Below are 13,593 nucleotides of genomic sequence, written 5' to 3' on the forward strand. Positions count from 1 at the left end.
TAGTTCCCCTGGCACACCTCTGCTGGGAACCCCTTGTATGTGTTCCCAGCATGAGAACTGTGGTTATAGATAATATGGCACCTTCGAAACTTTTTTTTAGAAGTAGAGTAATAGGATAAGAGCTGTGCATTAAAGAACTGGGTAGGGCTGGATTGAATAGATTGCACTTCAATTAATTAAAAAGAACTTTCCTGGAGTACCTGGGTGGCGCAGTCGGTTAAGCAATTAAACCTCAGACTCTTGATTTCAGCTCAGGTCATGATCTCACAGTTTTTGAGATCAAGCCCCCACATTGTCGGCTTGGAGCTGGGTTAGGAGTCAGTTTAAGATTTTCTCTCTCTCAATCCCCACCTAACACCCCTACACCTCTCCCCCACTCACACTTACTCGCTCTCAAAATACACACACACACACACACACACACACACACACACACACACAAAGAAGATTCTTTTTCGTCTCTCAAAAAAAAAAAAACTCTCCTATTCTGTCTAGAAATTGTTTAGTCTTTGAACTGTGTGGATTGTTTTATGATCCAGATGAAGTCAGGGGCACCTGGGTGGCTCAGTTAGGTAAGCATCTGACTCTTGGTTTCAGCTCAGATCATGAGTAGGTTTGAGCCTTGAGTCGCACTCCATGAGGAGGCTGCTTTGGATTCTGTCTCTATTCCCCTCCCCCCCCCCCAAGTAAATAAATTTAAAAAAACAACAACATTCAAATGAAGTCAGATTTGACCTCCTCTCTCTTCTGCTATTTTTGGTAGGAATTTTGTTCTTACTCTGCCGGGGGTGTACCTAGTTGGTAAAGGGGAAAATCTCTGAGCAGGAATTTCCAAGAGATTCATTTTCTAGGCACTGAATTCTAGCTTCTCCTTTATCCTTTCTTTTTTAGTCTTCTGTGCTACTGTTATTTGTTTCAAAATAAAGTAGGGGGCGTCTGGGTGGTTCAGTTGGTTAAGTGTCTGACTCTTGATTTTGGCTTAGGCCACGATCTCATGGTTTGTGAGCTCGAGCCCCGGATCAGGCAGAACCTGCTTGGGATTCTTTTCTCTCTCTCCCTCTCTCTCTGTCCCTCCCCTGCTTTCTCTCTCTCTCTCTCTCAAAATAAATAAATAAACTTAAAAAAAAATAAAGTAGAAAGCACTGGTCTCTCAATACTTCTGTATTAGCTTAAATTACTAGGATTTGGGGAATCATGGGAGTTTAGATATTGGCTTAGATAACCTAAGTATAGTTCTAGTTCTTTCACTGCTTGATACATAACCTCTCTGTTCTTAAATGGGGGTGATTATCCTTGTTCATATCACAGTCCTACTTTTGAGTATAGGTGAGATACTGTATTCAACATTGGTATATAAAGTTGAAAAGGTAATATATTGCCATTGGATAAAGTTGTAGGCTCTGGAGCCACATTTCCTGGGTTTCAATTCTAGCTCTGTCCCTTACAAGCTCTGTGTTTCCAGACACACTGCCATTATCCTATGTTCTCTGGTTCCTGCTTTATCTCATTTAATCCTCACAACAACTTCATGAGATAGGCATTATGATTATCCCTATTATAAGTGAGAAAACTGAAGAACAAAAGTTTGGGTAATGTGTATGATGTCACACAGTTAGCAAGTAAGAAGTTAGGATGTGCACTCTAGCTCCAAAGCCCAGGTTATTAATATTAGGCAGATACACTTCCCAACAGGAGAGCAACTATCTGGAAAATTCTTTGGCTTACCAATTAACAAGATAAAGTGGAATTTCCTTGAAAAGGAAAAATTTGTGGGGTCCAAACCTCCTTGTTGAGTATATTTTACCACTTGTTAAAGAATGATTATTTAATATTATAAACCTTCATATATTACTTCCTGAGTTTATTCTGCTAAATGTCTTGTAAAAAGTGTGTACTCATAAAGTTTGATATCTTCCCTCTGACACACAACTTTCATTTATTTTCTCTTCTGCAAAATAAATAATTTTGAAGTTTACCAACTGAGGTGGAAATATAGCTTGTTTCATCTGAGGGATGAATTTTAAACATTTAGGAAAATGGTATAATGAAGAATAGAAAAAGCAGGAAGAATTCATAGTTAAAACTTGGGAAATAAGATAGGTAAAGTTCTAGGTGGCAGCAGTTGAATTTGATGAATTATTTCCTTTGAAATTGTTCTAATGTGTCCTTACTACATCTAGCTGCAGAGGAACCTGGGATGTGTGGTCTTTGCTACAAGTGGTTGTGTGGTCAGGTAAAAATAAAAGGTTTTATTAACATAGAAACAGAGGACAGATATTAGGGTTGGTAGCCAATAGTCAGTGTCACACTGGGCCAGCCATTTATGGCTTTTATGAAGTCTGTTTCCTCATGTATAAAATAATATATTTGTTACTCACCTTACTCAGTACAAAATCAAATATGTGAATGTGAAAGCACTCTGTAAACTGTAACATGTAAATATTTTAATAACAATTTTTGATTATAGAAATCTGTGCTGAATAGAAAGTCTGATTTTTTTTTCAGAGAAGAAAACTGGTAACATCCCCAAAATTAACTACCATTGACATTTTGATGTATTTTTTTTTCTAGTCTTGTATTTATTTACAGTTTCATAAACTTTTTTTTAAAAGTAGGCTCCATGTCCAATGTGGGGCTTGAACTCACGACCCTGAGATCAAAAGTTGTATGCTCTACCAACTGAGCCAGCCAGGTGCCCCTATAAACTATTTTTTATGAAAGTTTTATTGAGATATAATTCACATATTATGCAGTTCACCCATTTAAAGTGTATCCCAATTCAGTGGTTTTTAATATATTTGTAGAGTTGTGCAGCTATAACCACAATGAATTTAGAACATTTTCATCACTGCCCCACAAAAAAAGCCCTATAGCCATGAGCATTCACTTCCCATTTTCCTTCAACTCTTCCTCCACCCATCCCTAGCATCCAGTTATCTACTTTCTGTCTGTATAGATTTGCCTATTCTGGACATTTATATAAATAGAATTATACGGTATATGTTCTTTTGTGACTGGCTTTTTTCACTTAGCATACTATTTTTTTTAAGTTCATTTATTTGTTTGTTGTAAGTAATCTCTACACCCAATGTAGGGCTCGAACTCACAACCCTGAGATGAAGAGTCACATGCTTCTCCAACTGATCCAGCCAGGTGCCCCACTTAGTGTACTATTTTCAAGGTCCATCCATGTTGTGTAACGTATCAGGATTTTTTTTTTTTTTTTTGCTAAATAGTATTCCATTCTGTAGATATGCTATATTTTGTTTATCTGTTCATCAGTTGATGGACATTTGGGTTGTTCCTACTTTTTAGTTATTCTGATAAGTTTTCTATAAATATTCACATACAAGTTTTTCATTTCCCTTAGGTAGATATTCAGGGCTGGAATTACTAAGTTATATGGTAAAATGGTATACTTTTTTTCCTCAAAGTGTCCACATCACTTTATATTCCCACTAGCAATGTATGAGAGTTCCAGTTTTTCTATATCTTCACCAACACTCATTATTTGACTTCCTGATTATAGCCACCCTCTTGGATGTAAGGTATTTATTTCATTATGATTTTGATTTGCATTTCCCTGATCGCTAATAATGTTGAACATTTTTCATATGATTATTGGTCATTTATACTTATTTGGAGAAACATCTATTCAGACCTTTGCCTGTTTTTAATTGAGTTTTTTTTATTATTGAGTTGTAAGAGTTATTTATATATTCTAGATACAAATCTCTTATTAGATATATGATTTGCAACTCATTTCTCCCATTCTGTGGGCTTTCTTTTCATTTTCCTGATGATGACCTTTGAAGCACAAAAGTTTCTTATTTTGATGAGATTAAAAGTGTCTGTTTTTTTCTTTGGTTGTTTGTTCTTTTGGTGTTGTATCTGAGAAACCATTTATTAATCCAAAATCAGGAAGATTTATACCAGTGTTTTCATCCAAGATGTTAATTAGCTATTACATTTAGGTCTTTGATCCATCTTAAGTTAATTTTTGTATATGATGTGAAGTTGGACTCCCATCTTTGTCCTTTTGTATGTAGATGTCCATTTGTCCCAGCATCATTTGTTTATAAGCCTGTTCTTTTGCCCATTTAATTGTCTAGGCATGCTTGTCAAAAATATTGACCATAAAAAAATATTTACCATTGGGGCACCTAGGCAGCTCAGTCGGTTGAGCATCCGACTTCGTCTTGGGTCAGGATCTCGCAGTTTGTGAGTTCGAGCCCTGCGTCGGGCTCTGTGCTTACAGCTCAGAACCTAGACCCTGTTTCAGATTCTGTGTCTCCCTCTCTCTCTGCCCCTTCCCTGCTCATGCTCTGTCTCTCTCGGTCTCTCAAAAATAAACATTAAAAAAAACATTGACCATAAATATAAGAGTTTATTTCTGGATTCTCAGTTCTATTTAATTGATCTATATATCTATTCTATCTCAATTACTACACTATCTCAATTACTGTAGCTTTGTGGTAAGTTTCAAAATCGGCAAGTGTGGGTCCTCCAACTTTGTTGTTCTTTTCCAAGATTATTTCAGTTATTCTAGGTCCCTTGTATTTCTTTTCTTTTTCCTTCAAATTTTTATTTGAATGCTATTTAGTTAATGTACAGTGCAATATTGGTTTCAAGAGTAGAATTCAGTAGTTCATCACTTACATACAATACCCAGGGCTCATCATAACAAGTGCCCTCCTTGATACCCATCACTCATCTAGCCCATTCCCCCATCCATGCCCCCCTCCCCCATCAACCCTGTTTGTTCTCTATCATTAAGAGTCCCCTCTCTTTTTCTCCTTCCCATATGTTCATCTGTTTTGTTTCTTAAATTCCACAGATGAGTGTAATCATATGGTATTTGTTTTTCTCCAGCTGACTTATTTCATTAACATAATACACTCCACCTCAATCCACATCATTGCAAATGGTAAGATTTCATTCTTTTTGATCACTGAGTAATATTGCATTGTGTGTATATACCACATCTTCTTTATCCATTCATCAGTCAGTGGACATTTGGGCTCTTTCCATAGTCTGGCTAGATCCCTTGTATTTACATATGAATTTTAAGATCAGCTTGTTAATTTCTGCAAAAAGTAAGCTGGATTTTGATGGAGATTGTATTGAATCTGTAGATCAATTAATAATATTAAGTTTTCTGATCTATAAATGTGGATGTCTTTCCATTTAGGTCTTTAATGTTTTATTTTAACACTTTTCTTTTTTTTATTAAAAAAAAATTTTTTTTTAACGTTTCTTTATTTTTGAGACAGAGAGAGACACAGCATGAATGGGGGAGGGGCAGAGAGAGAGGGAGACACAGAATCGGAAGCAGGCTCCAGGCTCTGAGCCATCAGCCCAGAGCCCGACGCGGGGCTCGAACTCGCAGACCGCGAGATCGTGACCTGAGCTGAAGTCGGACGCTTAACCGACTGAGCCACCCAGGCGCCACGATTTTAACACTTTTCTTAAATTTGTTCCTATTTTATTGTTTTTGATGCTATTGTAAATGGAATTTTCTTTTTATTTTTTTTCATGTTTTATTTATTTTTGAGAGGGAGAATTAGCACAATTGGGGGAGAGGCAGAGAGAAAGGGAGACAGAGACTCTGAAGGAGGCTCCAGGCTTGAGCTGTCAGCATAGAGCCCGATATGGGGCTTGAACCCATGAACTGTGAGATCATGATCTGAGCTGAAGTCGGATGCTTAACTGACTGAGCCACGCAGGCACGCCTGGAATTGTTTTCTTAATTTCATTTCAAATTGTTTATTATAAGCGTATAGATATAATTGATATTATGTATTGTAAATAAAACAGGTCTTATAGCCTACAACCTTGCTCAACTTGTTTTTTGTTTTTTTTTTTAACTTCTGATAGTTTTTGTTGTTAATTCCTTAGGACTCTCTCTTTTTTTATTTTTATTTTTTTTTAACATTTATTTATTTTTTAAGAGACAAAGCAGGGGAGGGGCAGAGAGAGAGGGAGCCACAGAATCCAAAGCAGGCTCCAGGATCTGAGCTGTCCTCACAGAGCCGGACGCGGGGCTTGAACTCACGAACCACGAGATCATGACCTGAGCCGAAGTTGGACACTTAACTGACTGAGCTGCCCAGGCGCCCCTATTTTTTTTTTTTTATGTTTATTTAATTATTTTGAGAGAGGGAGAACGTGCCAGCTGGGGAGAGCCAGAGAGAGAGGGAGAGAGAAAATCCCAAGCAGGCTCCCCACTGTCAGCACGGAGCCCCACCCGTGCCTTGATCCCACAAGCTGTGAGACCATGACCTGCACCGAAATCAAGAGTTGGACACTCAACTGAGTCACCCAGGTGCCCTCCTTAGGATTTTCTTTATACAGGATTATGTCACCTGCAAATAGTGATGGTTTTACTTTTTCTTTCCAATCTGTATGCTTTTTATTTCTTTCTCTTGCTTAATTCTAGGACCTTCAGTACAATATTGAATAGAAGTGGTGAAGGCAGGTATCTTTGTCTTATTCCTGAGTTTAGTGGGGAAATATTCAGACTTTAAACATTAAGTATGATACTGACTGGGTTTCTCATAATCTTTATCAGGTTGAGGAAGTTCTATAAACTATTTTTATATCTTACTTCTGTATGTCATTAATTATGAGTACTTCTGTATGTCATTAATATATCTTTGAACTGTACTTTTTAATGGCTGCCATTAAAATGTCACATGTATGGTATAATGCGTTTAAGATTTGTGCTCCTGAGTCCGTTTTTAATTTGAAGATACACCTTATCAGCGTGTGCAGAATGATGAGAAAGATGTTACTTTTCTGCGCTAGTTTTCAATTAAAACTTTAAAAATGAAGATAATGCTTGACTACTTTTTAGAATAGGGGTGAAAGAATAAATGAAATAATGGATAATTCATGTAAGATACTCAGCACAGTCACATAGAAAGCATGTAATGAATAATAGCTCCTATAATTGTATTTTAATTATATTATTGGGGATATTTAGAGTGTTTATTTCTATAATTAAAACCCTTACACTCACATCTTTGTGCTTATTTGATTAATTCTTTATTCCTCAGACTGGAATAACTGGGTTAACCTTTTCTATTTTGAGGATGCTAACACCTAAAGCAAATTCTTTTACCCACAGAAATTCATCTTGTTTAAATTATCAGATTGGGATGGGGATTTTGTGGGAGATCAAGTTGGAAAATAAATGGGGCTAGATTTTGGAAGAACTGAGTCATCAGTCTAATAATCTAAGAATTTTGTCTTCTTCAGACACATGGAAGTCCATTCAAGGTTTGAGCAGGGAAGGGTCATGAATAGTAATTTAGGAAGATTAATCTGCTATACCTCTGAGGTCTTCCCTGACCATTCTTGACTGATTAGGGCACCCTGCTTGTGCTTACATACTACCCAATGTGTCCTCTAATATGGTATTTAATGCACTTTATGTAAATACTTGTTTAAATGTTTCTCTTCTGCTTCTTGAAAACATGGGCCACCTGTTGTATTCCCACTGCCTAACACAATATCTAACATATGGTGGACTGAGTAAAAATACTTGTTGAACGAGTAAATGAATGTTTTGTTCTCTACTTTCCTAGAAACTAACTTGTTGGCTTTTGTATTCCTTTTATGTTTTTTCTGGGCTCTAAGGAGGAGGCATCTCCGTATTCCTTACTTGATATCTGCTTAAATTTCCTGACTACTCACCTTGAGAAGTTCTGTTCAGCAAGACAAGATGGAACATTGTGTCTGCAGGAACCTGGAGTATTCCCACAGGAGGTGGCTGATCGACTGCTTCAGACCATGGCCTTTCATGGTAAAAACTAGACAGAGGAAACCAGAATTATGCACTGTTAATTGGCATTGGATTTTGAAATGCTGCTGTGGCCATTTAATTATTTTCTTAGAAAAGGCCAGATGAGCCTGATTCCAGGAAGAGGAATTCATTTATTTTTGCCTATCCTGCCACTTACTGTGTAATTTGGAATAAGCGTTTTTCTTTTCTAATATGGGAAAATTGCTTTTTATCTTTCTTCTTCTTTTTCTTCTTCTTTGCTTTTCTCATGGCAAAAATAATTTATCTAAACTTTCAAAATATCCATTTAGAAATTTGCTGGTATAAAATACCTTACATTTATTTTTCCTTTTTTCTTTTGAGAGAGAGAGAAACACACACACACACACACACACACACACGATGAACAGGAGAGGAGCAGCAGGAGAGAGAGAATCCCAAGCAGGCTCCATGACCAGTGCAGAGCCCCACACAGGGCTCGATCCCACAACCCTGGGATCACTACCTGAGCTGAAATCAAGAGTCAGACATTCAACCGACTGAGCCACTCAGGCACCCCTACCTTACATCTTCATTTGGCAGTGGGAGAATAAATACTATTAGGGAGAAACTAACTTCTGCTGTTGACCTTTGAATTGGGAAAGTGTCGCTTAATTTAGTACTTCTGTTTTCAAAAACAAATTCTGAACATAAATTGGGAAAGTCTTCTCTCTGAAATTCTGTTTACGTATATTGAGGATTTTTGTTATTTCTGCTTAAGTTCAAAGGGATAATGTCTTTATATATTTCTGGTTTATAAACTCTTACAAGTAGAAAATAAAATTTGTCCACAAGTATAAAATAGAATGAAAGTGTGGCGATAATAACAACTATCATTTATGTATTGCCTGTTACATGCCAGACATTTTATGTTTTCCTTGAATTTTGTCAAAAACCGTCTAAAATAACCATTGCTATCCCATTTATATATAAGCAGATAAAGAAACCTAGGTTCAGAGAAGTAACTTGTTAAAGGTCACAATGCATCAGTCCTGGTTTAAATGTAAGTCTGTCTGATTCCAAATCTGTGCTGTTTTCACCGCCACACAATCTTTCTACATCCCCCTTAGAGATATCCCTGCTCCTAGATGCCAGATAATGCTATACATTTTTGCTGTGGCCTTAAATATATATATATTTATATACATAGTTTATATATACATAAAGTTTGAATCTAGATAATGCATTCCAAGGAAGGGTAGGAGAAATAAGGCTGTAATTGAGGCATTTTGGAATAATTTTGGAAAGAAGACGTCTGCACTCCTTTTTGCACTAGTTGCTCAAGTCTGTAGTCTGTTTGAATTCTTCCAGCCTGCCAAAAGGAACTAGGGTAAATTTCAAAGGTACTACATATGGTAAAGTTAAAGATCCCTTACAGAGCTACGCAAGAATTTAAGAGATTATGACAGTGCCAACATTTCTTTCTTAGTCTTAGTTTAATGATTATGCTTAACATACTCAATTCACATATATATACATATAACTAATCTTGTAAATCAAAAGCATACATGTTGGGGCGCCTGTGTGGCTCAGTCGGTTAAGTGTCCAAATTCAGCTTAGGTCATGATCTCACGGTTTGTGAGTTCAAGCCCGGCATTGGGCTCACTGCTATCAGCGCAGAGCCCTCTTTGGATCCTCTGTCCCCCTCTCTCTCTGACCCTTCCCCACACGCAAATGCTCTCTCCCTCTTTCTCTCAAAAATAAAAAATGAACATTAAAAAAAAAAGAATGTTAACTAAAGTTTTAACTTTGCCACATTATTTTTGAAATATAACCACTGATAGCTAAGAATAGCAGCTAACAGTTATTGAATACTTATTATCACATACCAGGCACTGTAGCAAATGCTTTATATGGGTAAAATTATGGAAGTAATTTTTAAGTGTAACTAAATAGTTATACTCCAAAGTAATGTCTTAGAGAGGCTATATGCTTCATCAGTGTGTTTTCTACCTCTCCTTTGCAAGCTGCTATCAGATGAGGAAACTGAGAGTCAGAGAAATAACCTGCCCTCCCATTGTGTTACCCCAATGTGATTACCTGCCTTATTCACCAAAAAATGTTCTGAATTACTTAATCTCTTTGCAAAAATTATACCCACTTGCAGACAATCAAGGGTGGATACTATTCACCTGAAACTAATATAACATTGTATGCCAACTATACTTCAGTAGTAAAGATAAAAATTTAAAAAGTAGAAAGCTGTGGGAATGCAAGCTGGTGCAGCCACTCTGGAAAACAGTATGGAGATTCCTCAAAAAACTAAAAATAGATCTACCCTATGACCCAGCAATTGCACTACTAGATATTTTATCCAACGGATACAGGTGTGCTGTTTTGAAAGGACACATGTACCCCAATGTTCATAGCAGCACTATCAACAATAGCCAAGGTATGGAAAGAGCCCAAATGTCCATCGATGGATGAGTAGATAAAGAAGATGTGGTATATATATACAATGGAGTATTACTTGGCAATCAAAAAGAGTGAAATCTTGCCATTTGCAACTACATGGATGGAACTGGAGGGTATTATGCGAAGTGAAATTAGAGAAAGACAAAAATCATATGACTTTACTCATATGAGGACTTTAAGAGACAAAACAGGTGAACATAAGGGAAGGGAAACAAAAATAATATAAATACAGGGAGGGGGACAAAACAGAAGAGACTCATAAATATGGAGAACAAACTGAGGGTTACTGGAGGGGCTGTGGGGGGGGGATGGGCTAAATGGGTAAGGGCAGTAAGGAATCTACTCCTGAAATCATTGTTGCACTATATGCTACCTAATTTGGATGTAAATTTTTAAAAATTAAATTAAATTAAAAAATTATCCATTAAAACATTCAAGCCCTTTGGAAAAAGAAACTTAAAAAAATAATAAAAAGTAGAAATCTGCGGGAAAAAAACCTTACAGTACTTCTAGGCTGTATTATATGTTACATGACAAGTTTGAAATTCAACTTATGTATTTGTCAAATGTAGATTAAGAGATAATAATTAAAATATGAAAAATTGAAAAACAAGTGGATACTACTGATAATATGCAAAAGAACATACTGCCAATTCTTGTCACAATTTATAAAATTGTTATATCAGTTTTTCTGTGTATTTGAAGATTTTCATAATAAAATGGAAGAAGTCCTATGAATACTTTTAGAATTTATAATATTTTTTAATAGCATAATGATTTTAGAAAATACTTAGCTTCTTTACATCAAAAATTCTTTCTTATTTACCCAATTCAAAGGAGTAATGATACTGGTAGCAGGTTTTATTAAAATAAGCCAGATACTGGGGTACCTGGATGGTTCGGTTGGTTAAGCGTATGACTTCGGCTCAGGTCGTGATCTCGGTTCACGGTTCAAGCCCCGTGTTGGGCGCTGTGCTGACAGCTCAGAGCCTGGAGCCTGCTTCAGATTCTGTGTCTCCCTCTCTGTCTGCCCCTCCCCTGCTCACGCTGTATTTGACTCTATCTCTCAAAAATAAATAAATGTTAAAAAAAATTTTTTTTAAATAAAATAAGCCAGATGCTAACAAGTTTTACTTGTGGGGATCTTTGATTCTCTTGCCATAATCTTTGCTTATTCTGTGTCATGGTGCTAAAAACTTTCAAGGGAATGTGTGCATAAGAATTAGAAATCAGAATAAGAATTTTGTCATCTACTGGTAATGCCTCTGTACCTAATCTAAACTGATACACCTTGACAAGTTCAACCTTCTGTTTTGAGATTAAATTGAAAAGAATAATACCTTTTGAAACATTATGGATTTCATCCTTGAATAGTCAACTAGACTTTCTAGGTGACTGAGAGCTCATACTCCCAGAGTAGTACCCCACTTATCTGGAGCTCACATTGCTGGTCACCTTTGCTGTCTATAGTCTAAACCAGAAAGAAATAAAAAATGCTGTCGGGCGAAATCCTTGCATTTAGGCTTGTGTACTTCACTTCTTGAAAGAAGCGCTTGAGGAACCTTCATTTAGAGCATATTCTTGAATGGGAGTATTGAGAACTGTGGTAGAGTAGGAGGATCCTAAGTCACTTTGTCCCATAGATACTCCTAAATAATACCCACATCAGTGTAGATAATCTAGAGCATATTCTTAAATATACATGGTTCTAGTTACCTTGGGTCTTTTTTTTTTTTTTTTTTTTTGAGAAAGATCTCTCTCTCTCTCTCTCTCTCTTTTTTAATGTTTGTTCATTTAAGAGAGAATGGGGAAGCAGCAAAGAGGGACAGAGAGAAATAGAGAATCCCAAGCAGGCTTTCAGTGCAGAGCCCGATGCGGGGCTTGATCCCATTGAACTGTGAGATCATAACCTGAGCTTAAATCAAGGGTCAGATGCTTAACTGAGTGAGCAGCCCAAGCACCCCCCTTGGTTCATAACAAACTAAGAATTGATCATCTAAAGGGGACAGGCTGCCAACTAACAACCCAAGTAGATAGTATGACAGTGAAGGAAGATTTAGCTTAAATATACTGTAGCAAGTACAATTATTGGTCATGGAAAAAAGTAGGCGATTCTTAAATATGTTCATTTTTGAAAGAAGGGGAAGATAATCCAGAAAGATTTCCTTCAGATGTAGTAATGACATTTGGGTAGTGCTTTCAGTTTGCAAAATGCTTTTTATATATATTGTCTTATTTAATCTTCATAGCAGTCCTTGTAAGGGAGACATAATTATTCCCATTTTATAGATAGGGAATCTTAGACTTGTGGAATAATTTGTCTAGTGTCAAAAAGCCAATAAATGTTGGAACCAGGACTTAAACACAGGACTGATTTCCAGATATCATGCTCTTTTTAAAAATTTTTGCTGTTAAAAAAAATAATAAAAAAATTTAAAAAAATTCTTTGCTGTTTTAATTCCATTACTATTAAATGTAGAACCTTAAACTTAGTTATTAGAAAACTTTACTTAGCACCTGTGTGGCTCAGTTGGTTAAGCCACTGACTTGATTTTGGCTCAAGTCATGATCTCACAGATCCTGAGTTCAAGCCCCACATTAGGCTCTGCTGTGACAGATCCTCTGTATCCATCTCTCTGTCCCTCCTACCCCCTCCTCTCTCTAAATAATAAATAAATATTTTTAAAAAAAAAAGAAAAAAAATTTACTTAATATAGATTGGCCCAAAGAGACCAGGAGTAACTATTTTACAAAATGTATGTATATGATATCAAAATTTGACAGCACATTTTGTAATGCACGGTGATAGTCACTATAAGATTAAAATCAGTCTTAACTGAAGAAAGTTTCATCTATAAAAGACAAAACTGACATTAAAAAATATGTGCAAATATATTTTGTGGTATAAACAGGAAAACGTTGATCCTAACTCAGAATCTATTTCCATTTTTGGTTTGCACAAGGGTCCTCAACAGAAGATCCTTAACATATGTCTAGAGGGGGTTACTAGTGGGTTCAGAAGAGGCCCAGTAGAAGTAAAATGTATAAGAAGGAAGCTCCGGAGAAGAAGAAAATTATTAAACACCTGTTGTGTACCTGGTGTTATGTTAGGTATTGAGTGTACAATATTGAACACAGGAGGAATCTTGCTTTCATGGAGCATATTGTTCAGTAGGACTTGTTAACTTACTTAACTGTAATTAAGAAGCAAACCAACATATGGAATTACAACTTGTGATCAATTCTCTGAGGGAAAAAGAACATGGTTCTCTCAGGGAGAATAAAAAAAGAAGGCATCTACTTTAGATTGGATGGTCAGAGAAAGCTTCTCCAGGGAGGCAATAACTTGGCTG

General features: G+C 36.4%; 1 protein-coding gene across 1 annotated transcript in view; it reads left to right on the forward strand.

Annotated features, from left to right (window-relative positions):
• The window catches only part of ZYG11B (zyg-11 family member B, cell cycle regulator), a 91,137-nt gene that overhangs the window by 18,047 nt on the left and 59,497 nt on the right, over nucleotides 1-13,593 (forward strand). Inside the window, exon 2 of the mRNA XM_015086232.3 lies at nucleotides 7,642-7,807. Coding sequence (XP_014941718.2) covers nucleotides 7,642-7,807 — 166 coding nt within the window. The remainder of the gene's footprint in view (nucleotides 1-7,641; nucleotides 7,808-13,593) is intronic.

This window comes from Acinonyx jubatus, chromosome C1, assembly GCF_027475565.1.
Source record: "Acinonyx jubatus isolate Ajub_Pintada_27869175 chromosome C1, VMU_Ajub_asm_v1.0, whole genome shotgun sequence".
In the NCBI taxonomy this organism is placed as follows: Eukaryota; Metazoa; Chordata; class Mammalia; order Carnivora; family Felidae; genus Acinonyx; species Acinonyx jubatus.